Consider the following 23,759-nt stretch of genomic DNA (forward strand, 5'->3'; position numbering starts at 1 on the left):
GACAGAAAAGTTTAATAGACAGACAAACATCTATAGATGAAAACATACAACATAAATATTTATTTTTATTATTATTATTATTTATTTGAGAAGGACAATGTCACAGTTGTCCTTGAAAAATGGCAATAACAAACACTCATCAATATCTTATCCTCAACAGATGCAACACAATATAATTTATAATGGATAATTCAATTGCAGTTAACCAAACATAGTGTATATGGAGATCTACTGTACATTATAATACACCTTACACACAATTGATTATCTAATCTTCCACTTTAAAAGTGCATAGGATACAATTGGTTGTTTTCTAAAGCCATCTGGCACATTATTCAATGTGGTTGTCACATCATGAGCAAAGGGGGGCTATCTATTTTGGCAGCATCATGTTATCTAAACTATTTAAATTTTGTATGTCATGTCAATAAGGCTATGGACAACATTTTTTTTTTTTTTTTAACTGTGATGGTAAGCAGGTGGATAGATATGTAGGAGGCAAATTGTTACAATGTATTTTTTGTGTTTTGTTTTTTTGCTCCAGTATTGATATGTAATACGTTTGCTCTGTAACAGAATACATCTGGCATTATCTGTGCCAGTAGAATCCTCTCTGCCATCTTTTATCAAGTATTCCCTGATTCTAAAGAAACCATGATCTGAAGTTATGGAACACCATCAACAATTTTAAAATCAACCCAGGGGAATGCATTGTCAGTGTCTACTGGAGTGCATTAAATTGTGTGGTCTTTCCATATTAAGTTAAATAAATAAACAATTTGGTTAGGTACCTTTTTAGTATATAACGTGTCATTATTCCAATATATACTCATGAAATACAATACATTTTTAAACCCTCCTTATGTCTGTTCAAAACAGTAACTATACCATGTTGGAGATTGAATCCTATTCAGTTACAGGCAAGTAATTTGTTTATACAGTATGTCTCATATCATCTGATATGCACATGTCACAGCATAGATTTTTTAAAACCTAAACCTTTAATATTTTACAAACAATAGTGCAGGACTTTAACAATGTGACATATCATACAATACACTGTATTTAGTCTCTAGCCACTTGCTTCCTAGTTATCACTTTAATTGTATTTGAAAATGAAAGAGACTATTTACTTTTTATCACTTTTTGTAGTATATCATTCATTTTAGACAGGTCCTGGCTTTTAGTTAGGGCAGGTGAAATTAAGATTCTAGAGAGGCCCTGGCTTTTAGTTAGGGTGGGGAAATTAAGATTCGAAGTCAGTCCTTACAACTGTTGACCACAGTAAATGTGTCTGGTAATTTTGCAGTTTACCAATGCTTTTCCCACTATGTATTGATCATAGCATTCCAAGTTTTCTTTTAACTATGCTTTACCACACCCCTCTGGGATTTACAATGCTGACCTATGCCTTACCATGCTGTCACTATGCTTTACTACACTGCTTTGCTTTTGCCATGGGTTGCTATACATTTACCATGAGTTGCTATGCTTTTACCATGGGTTGCTAAAAAATAAATTAAAAAAAAAACATGACTGAAGGGGCTGTCTTTTATTAAAAGGGAGCCTGGTTAACAGCACTGCACTCTATACACAGTACAGTACTACTGTGTGAGAGTACATGTTTGTAGAGGACTTGCATTTTATCCACAGAGAGTATTTTACAAAATGTTCTGCCCATTGAGTGACCATGACCCAGTTTCAAATATATCAGTCAATTATTAGACATATATTCATTGTTTCAGGTAAACTGACCCTCACTGTATCAACACAAGTTTTCTTGGTCTATTTGGAATTGTTGCATGTTATGTGTCCTTGGTTCTACTGTATGTATTATACTGAGAATAGGGCTCAGTGTCACAGTATGTATCAATGCCCTTGCCTTTTACATCAAAAAGACTGGCTTTGAATCCAGCTTAGTAAATGGTTATGGTCATCTCAACTGGCACTGAGTAACAGCAAATTTAATATAAATAAAACATATTTTTTAAAATTGAGGCCAAGAATGAAGAAATGGAGACTGAACTATTCCCTCGCCCAAGGACAGATTAGGCTCAATGGGGAGAAGCTCACACTGTAATGCTATAGTTCTCTGTGAATGAAAAAAGGGGACAGGCTCCTATTCTAGAAAGTATCTGTTTCAACACTATGATATATACTGTACTGTATATTGCCTGCCTGTGTATGGATTGCCTCGCCCTTTGTGATGCACCTGCTTGCGTTAACCAAGATCGTCACATTGGTGTCAGAGTAGGATGCAGACACCCTGGCATGCACTTATCAGACTGTAGCCTGGTGAGCAAGTCAGGGGCGAATTTGAGGCTGGCAGGGAAGAGTGTAGTGTGCATGGGGGTAGGCAGCAGCAGGGCTGGTAGGTTACGTAACCACACTCTGGGACATGAGTTCGATATACACTCCTTGCAAAGGAGCCGGCTCTTTTGTACAGCGGTATCTGCGCTATGCTTTAGTGCGAGAGGACCCAGGTTCGCGCCCTCCCTCCGCCTGTATGTGGATTGCCTTGCCCTGTGTAATGCACCTGCCTGCGTTAACTGAGATCGCCACATTTACCGCTGTATAAAAGAGCCGAATCCTCTGTAAGGAGAGTATATCGGGCTTATGTCTTCGTGTGTGATTATGTCAACCTACCAGCCCTGCTGCTGCCTTCCCAGCAAAATGTTGCCAATAAGCGAAAAGTCAATTTTCAAGTGAATTTATAGGGAACTATATATACTGTAGTTGTACAAATATGGTACTGAAATACATGTGTTTTAAAAGTTACAGTGTTAAAAAAATTGACATGAGAAACACAAAATACCCAATCATAGAAGTGTTTTTTTCAAGCGTGTGTAAAACAAAAAGAGAGAAGGCTAGAATAGTAGGCTACTACACAACGATGTACTACAATTGTCTTTACAATGAGTGAAGCAAACATAAAAACATGTGTTGTATTTACAATCAATTCTAAAGAACACAATTTTAAAATAAGAAATTGTTCAACATTGTCTGCTTTTTACAATGAACCACCTCCCGCTGTAAATCCATCTCAATTTTGCACGCAGCTTCGTAGCCAATATCAAAGCCATAATTCTGCCTCAGTCCTCCAGAAATACGCAGTTGCAAAGTTAGTGTGTTATAAAAGCTGCATGAAGTATGACCCATGCAGCACTGGCAACTAGTAATAAAGTTGTCAATATGCAGTGTGCATTTGCTAATATCAGAATTCCTTAACATTAAAGTCTATAGGACGTGATTGGTTCCTGGGAAAATGTTGTTAATAACCGAAAGCTGTCTTTATCAGGGTAACCAATATATATAGTAACTAATAAAAAGTCTACACCCCCTTGAACTTTTTTCACACTTATCTACACACCATACTCACACTGATAATACTTGGTGGAACCACCTTTGGCAGCAATTACAGCTGTGAGTCTGGTGGGATAGGTCTCTACCAATGTTAGACACCTAAATTTGGCAGTATTTAACCATTCTTCTTTACAAAACTGTTCAAGATCTGTCAGGTTCCTTGGGGAGCGTTAATGGACAGCAATCTTCAAGTCATGCCACAAATTTTCAATTGGATTTAGGTCGGGCCTGTGACTGGGCCACTCAAGGACATTTACCGTTTTGTTCCTTAACCACTCTAGTGTAGCTTTGGCTGTGTGCTTTCTTGCAGAGGGCAGCAGGTTTTCCTCAAGGACTTCTCTGTACTTTGCCCCATTCATTTTCCCTTCTATCCTGACAAGTGCCCCAGTCCCTGCCAATGAGAAACATCCCCATAACATGATGTTACTACTGCCATGCTTCACAGTAGGGATGTTGTTCTTTGGGTGATGCTCTGTGTTGGGTATGCAAAGTTGCCATTGGCCTCTAGGTAGCCTCTCTGATAAGTCTCCTTGCTTGGTGATCCAGTTTGGAGGGGCGGCCTGATCTAGGTGGGGTCTTGGTGGTGCCATACACCTTCCACTTCTTAATAATCATCTTGACCTTGCTCCAATGGATATTCAAGGCCTTTGATATTTTTCTTATACCCATTACCTGATCTGTGCCTTTCAACAACTTTGTCCCGGAGTTCTTTTGAAAGCGCCTTGGTGCTCGTGGTTGAGTCTTTGCTTTGAAATGCACTACCCAGCAGAGGGAACCTACAGGAACTGATGAATTCATCCTGGAATCATGTGAATCACTACTTAAATTTTGTTCACCTCCGGCCACTGCCCTTGTGCCCCCCCCCCCCCCCCCCCCCCCCCCCCGCCCCCGCCCCCCCCGGATTAAAATAGTCAGGCATCGGCTTAGCCACTACGTTACAGGAAAAAAAAGTGCTGAAAAGATGTTTTTTATTTTGGTGGCCTAATTACGCTTCAATCAGTACCAATTTTAATTAGTAAACAAATGACCCGCCACTCACAACCTGTGTTTCAAATTTCTGTTTGTGATTGGGCTATTTACTATCATTAATGAGAGGTTCAACCTTGAACTCTTCTGATTGGACAATGCACACAGCTTTACACTTTACAGTACAAACGGACACGTAACGTGGCGTAACATTGAGTGAGAGATGTGAATTATGGCCAGACAGCACTGCACTGTGATTATTCACCTTAAAGTTACCATTTTCAAAAATATGTGCTAAAACGGAGTGAATTTGATGTAGCCCTGTACAATGGTAAAAAGACAGCTGCACAGTTTTTCTACAACAAAAAAAGCTAAACCACCAACTCCAGAGACACCAAAAGAAACAGAACCTGACTTCTGTAGTTCAGATTGTTATTAACAGCACAAGAGTGTGACGATACATCCATTGCATGTAAATGGTTGTTTGCAGCTCTCTTGATTGTGACAATATGCGTATAACTATTTATAATGAAAGGTCTGGTAATGTTAGAAATCTAGCTTAATAAAATTGTTAAAATCATGTATCGGGTTTGAGTGCGGTTCCGCTTCTTTAGTTCTTTTTTTTTGGGGGGTGGGGGGTTGCTGTCCCCCACCAGCTTTTCAAGCCATGAGTATCTTTTTGGTTACACCTGATCTAATTTGGGATTGCTATTACAAGGGGGGTGGACACTTATCAAACCAAGTTATTTCAGTTTTTATGTTTAATTAATTTTCTAAAAATTTCTAGAATTTTTTTTTCACTTGGAAGTTGTGGGGTAGGATGTATAGATAAATGAAAAAGTATATATTTTAATGCATTTTAACTCCAGGCTATAAGGCAACAAAAGGTGAAAAATTTAAATGGTGTGTAGACTTTCTATAGGCATTGTGTGTATATATATATATACACACACACACACACACACACACACAACAATTTAAAAAAACACAAGTCAAAACGTCTGTCTACTGAAGTTAATTTCTTTAGTTTTGTTCAAATATTACTACTACCAATTTCAGATTTGTAGGGCACAGTTCATTGTTTGATACAATGCAATTGGAAATCCAAACATCTGTGATTCCTGTGAACAGTATTAAGCAATAATACAGATGAGGTTTTCAGAGCAGTCCGTGCTAAATTGTGTCTTTGATGCATTGACAGACTTCAATGGTTTCTTTCTTTTCTAGTGCCATATTCATATTCTAAAAACTTTAAAGATTGTTTAATGAATATTTTGTTAAGCATTCCTTAAATCCTTTCATAAATGACCCAGAAATGTAAACTGTGCTCCTGATTAAACACTTCCATGTAATTATAATAGCTTGTTAATGTTTTGTTTTTTCATTCTTTTTTTATACATAATATATACATAATACATGTTTTCAAATGTTTCATTTTCATCCGGTATTTCGGTTTTATTTTAAAGTGATGGAGATGTAATCCTATCTTTGCAAACACTAAAGTGTTCGTTGTTTCTAGATATTATGATAAGTTTCAAAGATTAGAGGAACAAGAAGGACAAGAAGTACTTGGCTTATAACTTCCATTAGTGGTCACCGTTAAGATTAGTAATCCAAACGTTTCAGGAACTTGGACAAGCCAATAGAACTTGAATTTAAAAATAATAAGAGCTTGTGATTTTGGATTGGCAACTCGAACAACAGTCTTTAGTTTAACTGTTACATAGAAGGGCTAGTTTCCAACGCTCAAGAACTAAATCTCTGCTAATAAAGCACTAGATCTAAAAATGAAAATCACCTTTTGCTCATATTTGCTTCACACAAGATCATCTACTGAAAGAACCAACATGTTTATACTTGTGGAATTAGTAAAATTGAAAATAACCACCTAAGTATTCTCTGACCCTATTATTAGTCAGGCATACTGTAGAATCACAGTCCAACTCATAACATTTCAATATCACTTTTATGGCTGGCCCTCTTAACCTGATTAGGTCACGTTTTGAAAAGCTTTATCTGCCCTGCTTTGTAGTTGGAGGGGGTGGGGGGTGCGGTTGTTATGTAAGGATAGTTTAACTTTTTTCCAAGCGTTTGTGTTTTTTTACGCATTGCGATTAAAAAAAAAAAAAAAAAAAAAAAAAAACATTTTCTGTGTTCGACCCCCCAAAATTATGAACTTGATTACTAACTCGTGACGTGAAGTTAATGTATGATAAGGATTTGTAAGCTTCCAGGTAATACTCTGAAACCCGCAGATTCCTAAACGTGACTGTTTTCCAGGATGTCCTACACAGACTGAATGATTAAAGGTGGATGGGAATCTGCGTTGAATGCCTCTATGCCTTATGATCGGCTGCCTTATACAACAAAAGGGGACCTGCTTGATGCTTGATCTGAGCCGTAGTGCTGTTTCTGCACAAACGAGGGAATCAGGACTGAACAACACATGAATTTAATTAAAACAGCATACATCGCCGGGATAACAAATCACTTGTACGGCTGAGATTTTTTCGGTATTTTGCAAGGGAAATTGTTTCCAAGCAAACAGTGTTTTGATGTTAGGAAAGCTACGCGCATGCGTTTCTCTTGGAATTATTGCACTGCCTAGGACTAAGTTGCATTCATTGAATCTTCGCTCAAAGACATTTCTTTAATCAAAGTTAGGAATGCGGAGAGTCCAAGAACGAGGATGTTTCGGGATTTTATCTTTCCCCATGATGGTGGCCGTGGTCTGCTGTGCACACAGGTATGGTCATTGGAATCTATAATCTTTTTATCATGTATTTCACTGTCTCACAGTGTACAGTTTAGTTGCAGTTCTGAATAAAATCCAGGTTTCTTCCCTTTAGCGTTAATGAGCCCAGCAACATGTCATTTGTGAAAGAAACCGTGGACAAATTGCTGAAAGGATATGACATTCGCTTAAGGCCTGATTTTGGAGGTAATTTATTTCTTCAATAGACTTGTATTGGTTTGTAACTGTAACCATTGCTTCACCAGACATTAGTCAGTCAATGTTCAAAGCATGTTTACTGTTATACTAATATCACCAGCATGCAAGATTGAAAACTTCATAAGATACAGCTGAAACATGTATTGTATTTTTAATTTGAAGGTCCCCCTTTAGATGTTGGAATGAGCATAGACATCGCCAGCATTGATATGGTCTCAGAAGTAAATATGGTGAGTACATTTAAATATTTAGCAAGCTACCAACACAATGACTATGACTAAAGTATACAGAACAGAACAGGCCAGTCTTTTGTTTTATGGGTGTCTCTTAGACTCCATGAAAAGTAATGTCCAGAATAAAGATGCTAATTACTTGAGGCCAAGGTTTGGAAGTAGTTGTTTGAATTTTATTTATATATATGTGTGTGTGTGTATATATATATATATATATATATATATATATATATATATATATGTATATATATGTGTGTGTGTGTGTGTGTGTGTGTGTGTGTGTGTGTGTGTGTCAGTGTTTATATTTCAAACTGGGAAGGGGGAAATGTTTGTGAATTATTGCAATAAGGATTTGAATTTGAATTGAATTTGTTTAATATGACTAATGCCGCCATCTGCTGATTACTATTATTCACTGCGTTTCAGCACCATGGACGTGGCTATATGTTTTGTTTTACACGTAGGCATATACATATAAAAAAACGTTGTTTATGAATGACAGTAAGTAACATGTGAAATGGTTACTGGAAAAACCTGGTCTCAACTGTTGAAATGTGTTGTTAAGCTCACACCTTTAGAAAGTCTAAAAAGACATATCAGAAACCAACAACAATAGTGTTTATGTTTTGTCAGTTGATAATCACTGTATAACATATCTGTTTTTGCATTTGTTTTCTGTCTTGGAAAACAACTGCTTTTCTAAGAAACAAACTCAAAGGCAGATCAGGCCTTCAGGTCTGCACTTGAAGGCCGCTAATGTGAGTGTGTTTTAATATAAATTGTGCTGCAGATATTCCAACTAAGTACATTTTAGCAATATCAGAAGCCAGTTACTTACCTGACTTATTGATCAGAATTAGTAGAAATTATACATTGTTACCACTGAAATCGCCAAAACCTACTTTTTACAAAGTGAAGTTACACCTTACTATTTGTTTATATTAGAAAACATGCATTACATTTATTGTTATTATTATTATTATTATTATTATTATTATTATTATTATTATTATTATTATTATTATTATTATTATTATACATAATGACTAATATGCTCAATTTATCATTTACTGCACAGATGTAAGCTCAACATCTAATATCAACAGACCATGCACAGTACTATCAAGAGCAGTACTTGACTCCCCCACACTTTGCCTGTGTGACTCAACAGTAATAGAGGGGATCACTCATGTGTGGGCAGACATTATTTCAAGTCTCCAAGATAATATGCATTCAAGGACCTCTTTGGTGGGAAATCACAAGTTTCACAACATATTTAACATTTTGTTGATGTATTTATATGCATAAACAACTTCAAAAAGTACAATCAAAAAGTAAACTAACTCCAAATCTATGAATCACATGACATACAGTATAAGGAATCGGTTAATATGTTGAGGAATCTACTGGCGTTAGTGTTATGAAGAATAATAGTCTTTTTAGATTGAACTAGAAATGCTTTGAAATTGTTAAATCATTTTGCAAATGTCTGAATAAGCTTGTAAATGGCCTACAGCTAAGTAGGGTTTTTTTTTTTTTTTAAATAGCTTTTCAGACAGAATTACAATGTTTATAAAACTAATAACTTTGACATGTAAATAATATAACAGGAACCAATAATGACTTTTTGTGATTATTAGGTACAAATGTGTTAGTGTATTAAAGCTGCTGTGCAAGTATGCCTTGTAATTTATTAAAATACTTGCTAACGTATGCAGGCATAACTATACACACAAAGAAATGCTAGTGCTTATCCATCTGATAGAACACACAACCCCATCACCAGGCAGAAGTATTTTAATATTAAGTAGACAGTAATTGTGTTTTTCATTATACTTGAGCAGTGTCTCTATTTTGTAATGCTGATATACATTTAGCAATCTTGTGCTGCCAAAGATAATTCAAATGTGTATGATTGGCCTTATTTCATTCATGACAGATTTATGGGACCAGTTCAGCAAACGCATTTATTACATGCTGTGGAATTTATGTTGTTTCAAATATTCTTTAAAATGTAAACTGCTATTGAACATGAGTGACTGAAAAGCTTGGTTTACACTATGCTTATTTTGGACTTAGTACAAGTTAACTGTGTCCTGTTTGTCATCAACCTTTTAGTTAATGTAAATGTTTCAGCAATCAAATAAGGAGTAAGTCGTGGATTTTTTGATCTGCTAATGTGCATAGAGTTGTGGATCCCAGTCTGGCTCAGGTTAGGAGTTAAAGGCCTCAATCTTTCCCCCAGTGTATATTTGACTACATCACAAAACCAGTACATAATTTGGCACAGTTGGTAATGACTGCTTGAGAGAGACTCAGAACAGACTGCCAGCCCTATGAGAAGAAGCAGTAGTCAGTGCCATGGACACCTTTCAATACTTAATTCACATACATACATATATACATACATATTTTCCTGCTGTACTCTGGAATGAGTATAAAACACAGTTACCCTATACTTCTTTCTGAGTTTACAACACTGCTATCAAAACTCTAAGTTGTAAATAGTTTATCTTGATGGATGTCTGCTTAGAAAATCATAACCCGAATGAAACGTAATATGTAAGTGTGCATGCAGAAGCTGCTCTGTAAGAGTTTTCAGATTGGTGGAATGCCTGTGAAGTTGTTGTGTGTTTCAGTCATTGATTTAACAATTGATGTTTGCTGCCATGTTTGCTCTGAATCTTCTATAGTGCCCTTTTCAAGCAAGTGACAAGGGGATAATTGGACAGGGGAATATTTATTTTTTGATGCTAAAAATAACAGCATGATTGATTTCCAAACCTACTTACAAGAAACTACATCTAACTGGGTATGTTACATCATGGGACCTTTGAACTGTATTCACCTGTGAACCAACTGTGCTGTGTCTCTCCAGCACTTAAAAGGATGCATTTGCATGAAGCCTTTAGAGAATAGTTCTGAGTGTGATTTTGATCAGCCAGTACTTTTATTTCTGAGGCTTTATTTAAAAATAATGAAAGGACTGATTTATTAAATTCTTTACGTTTTGATTGAGATGTTTCTGCTATGTGTTAAGAATCAAATTAACATTTCTGGGGCATATTTTGAAGCAATTTCAATGGAAAAGGAGTACTGTAAAACTGCAAGAAAATACTGACCACAAAACTTCACCTGGTGTATGGTGTTGACAAATAAAGAAATAAACAAACAGAACAAACAATTTTTAATTGGTGCAAACATTTGCTTTGCATTTGGCACATTTAAAACAGGAAATATTATTGTTGGAAAGCAGTTGGAATGTGTGTGCTCTGGCTGTGAATCAACAATAAATACAACTGTGGTAGGATTTCATGTTGATTAAAAATAGTTGTTACTGTATTCAGTAAAGTTTATTTTATGTCAAACATGAATGTATACTCACATGCCACAGCTATAACGTTGTGTGGTCCAGTGTTTAAAGAAAAGGGCTTGTAACCAGGAGTTCCCCGGTTTAAATCCTGGCTTACTCACTGACTCACTGTGTGACCGTGAGCAAGTCACTTAACCTCCTTGTGCTCCGTCTTTCAGGCCAGACATTGTTGTAAGGAACACAAAACTCCAGGTTTCTTCTGTCTGCGGCTGGAGCAAGGCGACAATGGTCAGGGGTTTGAAGATGCATTAAGGGAGAATGAAATGCAAGGGCCTTGCTTTGATCAGTACTTCTTACGAACCAGCGTAAGAAAGAAAAGAACCTCAATGGGCACAAGCCTGGAGTTAAATGGCCAAGAGCTTGTGAGAAAACTGTGTGGGACACAGTAAACACAGATCTCTGTTTTGCGTTGGAAAGGTTAAGTGGAACTGTTGAAAAGAAGCTTTATAAATTTGTGGACATCATCTGCATATATGGAAGCGAGAGGTTTGGAGTTGAAAAAAGGAAGAAAAAAGTACAACCTATTCCTGGGAAGTCTAGACGGCTGCAGGACATTGAACGCTTAGGAAGAAATGGAGGCAGCTCAGGAAGCAATGGAGAAAAGAAGAACAAAGTCAGAAGGAGGGAACCAATCTGTTACAAAGGGTCATAAAAGATAAGCTTACAATATTGCACAGAGCTGAGCGCCTACAGAAACACTACAAAAAGAAGGAGCGTGCAAGAACTACCTTTTATAAAGATCCATTCAAATTTGTAAAGAAGATATTGAGCAGTGAGAAAAAAATGGCACACTAAAAGCATCTAAGTTTGAGCTGGAGAGATATTTGGAGGATACACATACAGATTCAAAAAGGCAGGAGCCTATGTCAATTCCTTCAGACATCCCACCTATCAATCCACCAGAATACCAAATGGAGGACTGTGCACCTAAGTGGAAAGAAGTAGAGCAAGCTGTGAAAAAAAGCAAGGGCGTCATCATCTCCCGGGCCTAATGCAGTTCCGTACAGAGTGTACAAGAGTGCTTCTGGAGCTCTACGAATCCTGTGGAAATTGATGAAAGTGGCATGGAAAAAACAGGTTCTACCAAGAGCATGGTGCCGAGCAGATGGAGTAGATGAAGAAAAAGATTCTGCAAGTATCGGTCAGTTTCACCCTATTTCCCTATTAAACATAGAAGGCAGGATTTTCTTCAGCATTATTGTTCAGAGATTGTCAGTTTACCTATTAAAGAACTGCTTTATTGATACCAGTACTAAAAGCAGGCATTCCAGATTTCCCAGGATGCTTAGATCACATCAGCATAATCTGGCAATAAATTCAATCAGCTAAAAAGGAGAGGAAACAGCTCCATGTGACATTCTTGGATTTGACTAATAAATATGGTTCAGTCCCACGTGAACTTCTTTGGGCAGCATTTGATTTTTTCAGTGTAGTGATGACAGTAACAAATTTAGTGAAAGCCTACTTTGGGGATTTGCAATTTTGTTTTTCAACTTCAGAATTCAGCACCACATGGCAATGCCTAGAAGTTGGAATAATGGCAGGATGCACCATGTCTCCCCTGGCTTTTACTATGGCAATGGAAGTAATTATTAGGGCATCAAAACGGGTAGTGGGAGGAGAACTCTTGGCTTCTGGAAAGTGACTACCACCAATTCGAGAATACATGGATGACATGACAACCATGACTACAACAGTAGCCTGCACTAATCAGTTATTGGGCAAATTAACCAATAGCATCGAATGGGCATGAATGCAATTCAAGTTAGAAAACAAGCAGTGGAAGGGTTGAAGAGCATAGACAGCAGCGCTTTACCGGGCAAACTAAAAATCTTGTGCTTTCAGTTTGGTCTACTAATGAGGCTGCTTTGGCCACTGACTGTGTATGGCTTTCTTTGACAACATTAGAGAAGCTGAAAACTTTAATCAGTTCATACGACAGGAAATGGTTGGGAGTTCCATCCTGCCTCAGCAGAGTGGGATTTTATGGTAAAGTAATACTACAGCTACCAGTCTCCGCTCTAACCGAGGAGTTTAAGTGTGCCAAGGTCCAAGTCACACGACAAATGCATAAGGGAGGCAGCACCTGTGTTGAAAACTGGAAGAAAGTGGGCGGCAAAGAAAGCCGTGGAAGATGCAAAGGCTGCCCTTCAAATCGGTGATATCATGGGGCAACTTCAGCATGGAAGAGGGGGTCTTGGTCTCAGTTCAGCTGCTCTTATATGGCAGAAAGCAGCCCCAGCTCAACGGAGGAAGCTCGTAGTCAATGAAGTGCAGGAGGAGAGAATGAAGTGTGTAAAGGCCATTTCCCAGGCCAAGCAGAGAGAATGGATGAGATGGGAGAGTGTGGAACAACACACGTTTGGCTGGCAAGACCTATGGACAATGGAACAGAGCAGGATCAGTTTCCTCATCAGATCAACATATGATGTTCTTCCATCAGCACAGAACCTAAACCACTGGGTAGACGAGGATCCCTCATGTCCTTTGTATTCATCACCTGCAACATTAAGGCACATTTTAACAGGATGTAAGGTGGGTCTTAGCCAAAAATGTTTTACTTGGTGCAATGACCTGGTGCTACGATGTTTGGTCTTAGCAAGACAAGACAAGAGTAACATGACCAATAAATTGTCACCAGTTCCGGACAACAAAAGACAACATTCCTCCATCCAGGAGAGCAACCATCATGAAAAGGAGTTAAAACCAAGCCTCGCCCAGGACAACTGGAAGCTGACAGAGACTGTAAAACCCTGGCACATGTTGATCAATGGCTTATTTTTCCACCTGAGATTGCCACCACTATCTTTCGACCAGATATTGTGGTCTGGATCAGCACATCTTTTTCACCTGGTAGAGTTAACAGTGCCATAGATGGTGTGGATGAGGATGCTGGCGATGAGGCGTGTGAGAAGAAGAAACTGTGGTGTGCTCAACTAGCTGCTGAGTCCAGATTTACCCAGAGGAGGTGGGTTGTCAAGGATTTGTGGCACACTCAACAACCCAGTTTCTCAGAGACATCGAGTTTATTGACCAAGAATTGTGTCGTACAGTGAAGAACTTTTCTGATGTAGCGTAAAGGAGCAGCAACTGGCTGTGGTGGAGACGGAAAGAATGGATGGGGATCTCAAGCACAATATAAAAAAAGAAACGTTGATGTACAGGTAAGTAAACTGGGCTGAGTTGAGTGGGGGACGGAGGGGGGTGATGAAGGGATGCCAGAATCACTGTCGAGCCCTTTTGAATTGTGGGCTAGTCGACTAAACTCAGCTCAATCCAGGTGGTTGTCATGCTGACACACTGGGGAGACCGCACGGTGGTTGATTCCCGGAGCCAGCATCACAGCCATTGTGTGTGCTGATGTGCTGGGAAGGCAAAATAAGCTGATCCCTGGAGCCAGCATTACACTTCAGCCATCAACACCAGAAGGATGGCAGAAGGATATCTACATCATCAGATGGAAAGAAATGCAAATGAATGGAGATGCAGATGGATCACATCAGTTTACTATAAAGCTATGTCTTAGTTGATTTATCCTGGCGAGATCCGAGTTCAAATCAGCATGAAGTTTTAACATCTACTCTCATGTAATGGAAATCATAATTTGATTCTGCAGATGATGCATAGTTCACACGCCCTGGTCTTTGTAAGTCACCTTAGATAAATATGTCTGCTAAATAAACAAAATAATGAGAATCATTGAAAAAGAATAACAGAAGCTGCAACATGCAACCATAAGTTTGAGGAATAAAACAACAGAAAATGGACTGTAATGTTCTCTTTTCAACTTGACCTTAATTTTGATTAAAACTGGAATACAAAGTTGGTTACTCATGACTGAATAAAAAGAAATGGACAAATCTAGTATAAATGGCTTGTTTGGTCTAAATTGAATCTTGTTAAAGGAAAGTGATGTATAACTGAATACTGAAATTCCCTGCTTGTCACAGAGTGAGAGAGCTGGCATGGGTTATCTGATATAATACCAGCTGACTGACCTCATATAGTCCAGGACATGCATAGGCAGTCCCATCATCTGAAAAATGAGTTTGGAAAAGCAGAGCAAACAACCAAATAAACACATGATACTGTATTGAGACAGCTGACCTCCTCTTTGCTGTGGGACTAGTACAGACCTTGGAACAAACTGTTAGTGGCATGGGATCCTGCATACTGATAATCCAAGAGGGATAAGATATCACCGCCTTACACATTGGTAGGTCATTCATGGTATCACTTGGAACTGCAAGGTGATAAGTCTTCCTACACCAGACAGGGCATGCTTGGGATGAGAGAAGACAGCAGGCAGGCAGAACAACGTTCCACAAGTAGTTTCAGAATAAAAGATATCGGTTCAGACATTTCTTGTGTTCACACTAGTGCAAGATCTGCATCCAATTCTCTGAAAATGAGAACAATTATGTAAATGTATGAAACAAATAAGGAACAACTCGAAAGGTTATACCCTAACATATCCCTAGATTAAACTGTAATTAAGGCATCACAATTCTTATAGCAGATTTTAATAATTACCAAATAACAACGATGATTTGTGTTATATTTAATGTTAGCACTGCAAAGAAAAAAAAAAGCTGCTACAAAAGAGTCATGATTGAAGTTCCATTCTAGATACAGTACAAGTGTTTGTTTTATAAATCTGTCAGTCCTTGATACCTTAATGATTGAAGTCTTTTGGGCAACAACATTGATTTGACAGTCACACTGTAATTGCCACCCACTTTGACAAATCTTCATGCTGTGGGCTGCATCAAATCCTCTGCTCCTTCTGGCAAAACTGTATTTAATTTCTCTAACCTAATTGCTTTTTTCTCTACACAATTACATAGGAATTATACCGTCAAAACAGAATGAATAAAAATATGTCATAAATGATTGTAGAACTACAAAGTGCACTGCATTACAGGTCTCCTTCTGTAGCATTTTGGTAGATTCAAATTCATAGCAGCATGTTTTCTTTCCCTATTCTCTTAGTTTAGTTTTGTTTTTTTACATTATGTCATTAATGAGAAGATTATTACCCTGAAAACCAAAAAACTTTACCCCAAAATGGCTAGCAGTGATTTCCTCCTACCCTTGCATTATTTGCTTATTCCACATCTGTTATACCCTGGGTACATGTCTGACTACATCTGAAAGGCTCAGTAAATACCTCATAGAACAAAAAATTCAGGTGGACCATAAAGGCATGCCATTGTTTATGATTAAATCCACTTCTAGGTCAAATAATGGAGAAAATGAGGTCTGGGATGTTATAAGCATGTACATCATTTGAACATGCAACTTCTTTGTAGTTTCTAACAATCCTTCATGAAAAGTTAGTAGTCAAAATATAAAATGTTATATATAAATACTCTATCCTGATTGATCAAAATAGGTCACATGAGGGTAATGCTATTACAGCATATCATCATGTGTTGACATTTCTTTTCAAAAAGGGGCAAATCACTGATAGAATTTTGAACAACAAAATGGGTGACATATTGGAATTTATTGCAATAAACATGAACGACAAGATTCATGTGGATGTTAACCTTTTGGTCAGACACCAATGATTAGTTATAGTACTGAACAAAACAAAAGTAAATATTCAAATCAATTCAAAACTCACCATTCTGATCACTCTGCTGCTTACTCCTCAACTGTGCAGTGTTTTAGAAAATATATCTTAAACTTTCAGCTTTATAAAAAAACATTTGGATCTATGAAGCAGTAGCACAAGCCTCATATGGATACCTCCTGTCACTACCCTGGATATCAAAGGACAAATGATATTTTAAAAATGAATTTAAAACAAAGTAAAAAACAGCACTGTCACCCGATACTGTTGCAGATCTTGTGAGGAAGAGTCTGTGTAATTTAAAGGCAGACTCATTTGTGCTGTGTCATGATGAATATGGCCAGTAATATTTTACTTTTAAAATGAAACCAAATGAACAAACCAAATAAAGAAAAAAATACACGTTCAATGGCAATATTCAATTGAATATCTATAAATCACTTTTTTTTAAATTAATTTTTTATTTTATTTTTATTTTTTTTTAAGTTATATGGAACTATTTTTTCTTAGAAAGGATATAAAACATATTTTTTTGTGAATTAAAAAATGTTTTTACTTTTTTCAATTTAGTTAGTTAACCCATTTTCTAAGCGCTATAAGGCACTTCAGGGTGTGATATACTCTAATATGCAAATTCTTGGGACTGCAGGTCATCACAGTGCACCGGGAGCTGTGCATTGTGGGTTTTGCTAGCAGGTCATTGTCATTTTTTGGAAGGGCAGGGGTACCTCACACTGGTCCAAATTTAACCAAATTTGACCTAGTTTCTATTACTGTGCTCGACTTGGTTTTAAGGTTGTCTGTCGTATCTCACCCCAGGCATGCTGAATCAGGTGTAGGGGTATCAGTTTCATACCGTAAAGTAGTTGCAAGACAGGGAACTGCCTCGATTAAAGTACCACCTGGATTAAAACAGAGCTAATAGCCTCTACTGAATTATTTTGTCCGTCAGCTTGCTAAGTTGTTTTTCTTATCCTTTAAATTGGGATTGATGTGCATGTATTTCTCAAGCTTGACAGTCTAATGAGGACAGCACAGTTCAGAAACATCTTTGAGCTAAAATATGTAAAAGAATATGGAAAGTGTTCCTAACTATACTACTTGATCAAACTTTCTATGTAAATCCTAACTAGGTTCTCATTGTTCCTTGAAAGCATTAACAAGTAGAAACTATTACAAATTGTAGACCCTCCTGAGACACATACTGCATAAAGGCATGAACATGCGTTCCTATTGACTGAGATATGGCAACTTAAATCACTCTCCCTCATTAGGAAAACCCTTTTGTCAACCTTACTGAAACTAGAATAAACCCCCCAGTCTTCTTTTGTCACCTGCAGACTTCATGTTAGAATTCCCAGTTTCCGTGTGCTTGTAGTTTATGATTTAGAGCTGGAAGTCAGTGGATATATGTATAGCCTTTCAGTCACCTTAAGACACTGCATTCAAACAGCACCGTATTAGTTCATAAACATACATTTTTATGCTAGATCTGTTTCTGTTTAGATAATCATATAGAACCCAATGTGTGAAAGGTTCTTCAATAACAACCCCTGAACTAATACATTACACAGTAAATACTTCAATAACAACCCCTGAACTGATACATTACACAGTAAATACTTCAATAACAACCCCTGAACTGATACATTACACAGTAAATACTTCAATAACTACCCCTGAACTGATACATTACACAGTAAATACTTCAATAACAACCCCTGAACTGATACATTACACAGTAAATACTTCAACAACTACCCCTGAACTGATACATTACACAGTAAATACTTCAATAACAACCCCTGAACTGATACATTACACAGTAAATACTTCAATAACAACCCCTGAACTGATACATTACACAGTAAATACTTCAATAACAACCCCTGAACTGATACATTACACAGTAAATACTTCAATAACAACCCCTGAACTGATACATTACACAGACCCCTGAACTGATACATTACACAGTAAATACTTCAATAACTACCCCTGAACTGATACATTACACAGTAAATACTTCAATAACTACCCCTGAACTGATACATTACACAGTAAATACTTCAATCTGAACTGATACATTACACAGTAAATACTTCCTGAACTGATACATTACACAGTAAATACTTCAATAACAACCCCTGAACTGATACATTACACAGTAAATACTTCAATAACAACCCCTGAACTGATACATTACACAGTAAATACTTCAATAACAACCCCTGAACTGATACATTACACAGTAAATACTTCAATAACAACCCCTGAACTGATACATTACACAGTAAATACTTCAATAACAACCTCTGAACTGATACATTACACAGTAAATACTTCAATAACAACCCCTGAACTGATACATTACACAGTAAATACTTCAATAACAACCCCTGAACTGATACATTACACAGTAAATACTTCAATAACAACCCCTGAACTGATACATTACACAGTAAATACTTCAATAACTACCCCTGAACTGATACATTACACAGTAAATACTTCAATAACACTGAACTGATACATTACACAGTAAATACTTCAATAACAACCCCTGAACTGATACATTACACAGTAAATACTTCAATAACTACCCCTGAACTGATACATTACACAGTAAATACTTCAATAAAACCCCTGAACTGATACATTACACAGTAAATACTTCAATAACAACCTCTGAACTGATACATTACACAGTAAATACTTCAATAACTACCCCTGAACTGATACATTACACAGTAAATACTTCAATAACAACCCCAAAACTGATACATTACACAGTAAATACTTCAATAACAACCCCTGAACTGATACATTACATAGTAATAGTTCATATTTATTTTCTTTTATTTTTAAATTACAGTTTATTTACAGTGCTCTGCAAACAGAACAGCTGATTACAGAAGAATTTCATAAATAAATACGATTTTTTCACAAATTAGAGAAATAATTAAGACTATTATGTTACATCACCATACAGACAAGAAGAGTGAAGGACAGTTCACATTCAATATTCAATCCTTTGTACTCTGCATTACAGGTTGCCCATTCTAATGAAGCCCAGTGCTGATCAGAACATCAAAGCACTTTATCAAATGATATTGCTTGATAATCTTGAGTGACTTCTATTTAATTTGTATTAGATTTGTGCTTGACAAAAACACACCTTAAAAATGTATTTTATTTCCTGCATCTAGTGCATGTACCAGAATTGTTTTGATACGAATTTAATGCCAACTTATGAGTCAAACCACAGAATGTTGTTGCTAAGCAACTCAGTTGGTAGCTCCTACAAATGTGATGTAACCGATCCTTTAAAAAGATACCAAATGAATAAGTGATATTGTGTGCATTGGAGGTGTAGCAGGGCAGAGGAGAGCCCTGCACATAATTGATGGGGCAGGGCAAAGCCCTGCTTGTAAATAAATGTAGTGGGTAGTGTATTGTGAAGGGCAGGTATGAAACACAGGTGATGTCCTGTATTGTAAATACTTTATTGTTGTTGGATTTGTGGTCTGGCAGAGGCGGTGTTAGCAACTTGTCGGAAGTCAGTGATTATTGACAAATTGACTGTCGGCCTTGCAAACTAAATATCTTGTGCAGAATGAATCAGACTCCGAATTAATTAATTGGTTGTTAATTCAGAGATGGCGATGTGTATGGAAGCTTATGTGTTTGTGGTGGGTGTTTGAGAAGAGGAACGAGAGTGAAACATGAGAAAATCTAAAATGAAAGTAAAAAGAAAAGGAAGCAATTGCTACTCATGCTGGGAAGCTCCAGCACAGTATTTGTTTTGGGTGAAGGGAGATGTTTGTGTTCATTACCTGTTTTTGTGTGCACTTTTGTTTTGCTTTGTATGGAGTGTTTTTTGTATATCTTTTTCATTTATTTTTGTTGAAATAAAAATGGCGCACCAACATTCTTTTCACCAGCAACTACCTGTGTGTCTCTGTCAGCGGTCTGGTCCGGGTACGTCGTCAATCAGCTGTCCTGCACAAGAACATTATTAATTCAACATGAAAAGCGGGTATTATAGTTGCACTGACAAACCATAACATGTAAACAACCTTCTACCGAAACCCACAATGCATAACATCCGGTGTATTGTGGCATCACATGGTCATATGAACTTGCATTACTTGCTGGCTGGATTTCTGAATTGTACTTGTTTTCTCAAATTTTTCAACCAGTGTTTATTTTTGACTTCTGACTTTTCATGTTCGATTGTAAGAACCTACTTTGTCAAGAATATCGACACTACAGTGTGTGTATCTAAATGACGTACAGCACATGCTTAAACCAACCCGGACCTTGATATCCTAATAATCCTAATCATTTTCTCAATGATTTGACCTGGATTCAGTCATTAAAAAAAAAAAAAATAGAATAGAATGGCCTTATGATCCCAGTTATTTCCTTATTCAATGAGGTATTTACTGATCCTCTCAAATCTATCACTTTAACATTGAATAAGCTCTTAATTGAAAACACATATTGTTCTCATAATGGTGAGGAGTCATAACAGCTGTCGATTACCAAAGTTATTGAGTAAGGCAGTTCATATACAACAGAGAGAATGTGTTTCTGTGACAGATATTACCACAGTTTATATTTATGAGTCACTACGAGCATAAGGGTCTAATACATGGGCTGTTGAACTGTACTGTTTGTTTGGATTATCACTAGCTCATATCATTTTGGAAAGTTTGAGCATTTGCCTTATGCAAATTGAGATGTATCAACTGTTTGTGTAATATGTTATAAAAGTATAGGGGGATTTCTTTATTCTGACCTATAAAGAGTATTAGAGACCAAATAAAACTTTTTTTCTCCAAATTGGAAGCGACTGACAGAGTGTGGTCTTTTGGGGATCTACCCAAGGATTCAGTTTTAGCTATGGCACCGCTATCCTTATATAAGGGCTTTTAGAAAGTATCAAATAACAAACATGATGTTATCAGTATCTTAATTACAGTTAGTTGTACTTTTTTAACGCTTCTATAATGATAGCTGCACCTTACAGGAATTGCAGTGCAACAATCTTATCTTAGGGCTTGTCTTTCTATGGAGCAAGTCTACTGCAGGAGGGAATTTGCTAGCGTCCTGTAACCTAATGTTATGTGCATGTAAAATATTAACTGTTTCTCGCTCTGCTGCATGTATTACCATGTAAAGCGAGCTGTTGTGTAACAGAAACAAGTGTTTACAGAATATACCTGTGTGGATATTTTCAAGTACAAAATAAATGACTGCTTCATGATCATGCATGTTTTCCTTTGGGAGAAGTGGTTACAGTGTATATTTTAGTGAGTGACATCCTGTTCATGAGATACAGCGCATCAAAGTTGACCCATTTTGGACCCCCATCCAACCATTCCATGGTCATAACTTCCTCCATAATTGACACGGAAAGGTAGTTTGGTCTCGTTTTAAAGCCCTTGTATACCACTCTCTTCTCATTCATGGAAGGTTCTGTGAAGTGTAAGATAAAAAAAAGTTGCGTGATTCTGTGACCTTTGACCTCACCCAGGTCAAATTGCATAACCATTTTGTCAATGTTTGACAGATTGTAGCCTGGCCCTTTTTCTGCATTTCCTGGAAGTTTCATTTTGTGCCTGCTATTGGTTGAATGCAGTGTCAGATGAATCTTCTAAGTGAGCGATTAAACACCTGATTATTGTTTTACCAAGAATAAAATTGTTAATGTATTACTGTCTTTTAGAAAATATAAAAAGGAAAAAAGAAAATAGGCAGCATAACAAAGATGTGTTAAATATTCATATTTTCTATTTTGAACCATATATTTAAAAATCTGTATATTTTTTAAACTGTAAGCACAGAATGTTTTGTTACAGCTATTAATTCATTTTAATGAAAAGTAGACTGTGCATACAATTCTTAATATTATCATACTGTTTTTAAATATGTCCTTTTTTACCATACTAATTCTGCAAATATAAAACTGTGAAATAATAATAATCCAACATCTTTTGTTCCACAAGCCAGCTCCTTCAAGAAGTGTTTTAAAATATATTTCTTAACTCTTATTAGCACTACTGGTCCACTTTTCTTCTGTTGAGTCTTTTTTTTTTTTGCTTGAATTTTATATTTCATGTTGAAATATGAATGTAATTTCGAAGACAATTCCATTGAAGAAACATTTCTGCCACTTCCTGGCACCTAATCAGTTGATGTGCTGTAGTTCAAACTCACTCCATTGGTCTAGCTTCAGTGAAACATACATCAAAGGTACCAAGAGGCAACATTTTATGTAAAGCATTGTATAGGATTGTGGCAGAGCACAGCTCTGCCCTTTAGAAATTGGCAGGGATGGGGTTAAATTCCCCTACCTGCCTGGGTTCATTGTGTTCAGGTGGCTGGGGTTGATTAGATGATTAGTTTAATTAATGATCAATCAGCGCCCAGCCATCTGACATAAAAGGAGGCCTCTGCTTCTCATTTGGGAGGAGGGAGCTGAGGAAGCAGGTTGGGGGTTGGGGGTTGGGGGTTGGGTGTGGGGTGAATTCTATATCCAGTGAAGGCATTGCCCAGCCTGGAAACCTTTATTTTTGTAAGTTTGTTTTTTGTACTGTTTTTTTCTGTGTGTATAAATCCCTTTATTTTGCCCTTGTGCACTTTTATTTTGTGTTATTTATAATAAAAGTTATTTTTTTGAACTTCAGACTGTCTCTGGGCCTCTATCCACTTGCCAGCCTGCCACATATGGTGTCAGTAGTGGGATAGCGCCACCTAGCATCTCAGAGCAGTATTTTTTATTTTTTTTTTGAATTTTTGGGATAATTAGTATTATTTTTTTTTTTTTTTAAAAAAACATGGGAAAGAAGAGCAGACAGCGGCAAAGGCAGGAGAAGCAGCAGCTGAAGAAATGTAAGCTGCTGCAACCACCGCTGGAGGAGTCAGCCAGCCTCTCCCCTGGTGTTCCTGGTGCGGGAAGGAGGACCATCGTTGGCGGTCCTGCCCAGATGTGCCACCGGCAAACTGGTGTGGCCGGTGTGAGGAGGACGGCCACAACTGGGCAGGATGCCCCTACAACCAGGCCCAGGAAGAGGTGCAGTGTTCACCCCGGGCATCAGGGGCCACCCCACTACCTCCAGCACCATCACCTTCACCACTGTCCCAGGAGATCTGGGACTGGTTGATCCACCCTGAGGCAGACCTCCTCCACGATCTCCCCATAGTTATCAACACGCTGTGGCGTCGAGATGGGGAGAGGTGGGAACAGTGGGAGGAACAACACCACCCAGCGTCCTTCCCAGAGGT

At 37.5% G+C, this 23,759-nt stretch overlaps 1 protein-coding gene across 1 annotated transcript in view; it reads left to right on the forward strand.

Moving 5' to 3' along the window:
* Positions 1-6,487: 6,487 nt before the first annotated feature.
* LOC121329619 (gamma-aminobutyric acid receptor subunit beta-1-like) overlaps positions 6,488-23,759 on the forward strand; it is a 104,633-nt gene continuing 87,361 nt past the window's right edge. Inside the window, exons 1-3 of the mRNA XM_041275294.1 lie at positions 6,488-7,075; positions 7,179-7,270; positions 7,445-7,512. Of these exons, the coding sequence (XP_041131228.1) occupies positions 6,996-7,075; positions 7,179-7,270; positions 7,445-7,512 (240 nt within the window). The 5' untranslated portion in view covers positions 6,488-6,995. The remainder of the gene's footprint in view (positions 7,076-7,178; positions 7,271-7,444; positions 7,513-23,759) is intronic.

Source organism: Polyodon spathula, chromosome 2 (genome assembly GCF_017654505.1).
Source record: "Polyodon spathula isolate WHYD16114869_AA chromosome 2, ASM1765450v1, whole genome shotgun sequence".
In the NCBI taxonomy this organism is placed as follows: domain Eukaryota; kingdom Metazoa; phylum Chordata; class Actinopteri; order Acipenseriformes; family Polyodontidae; genus Polyodon; species Polyodon spathula.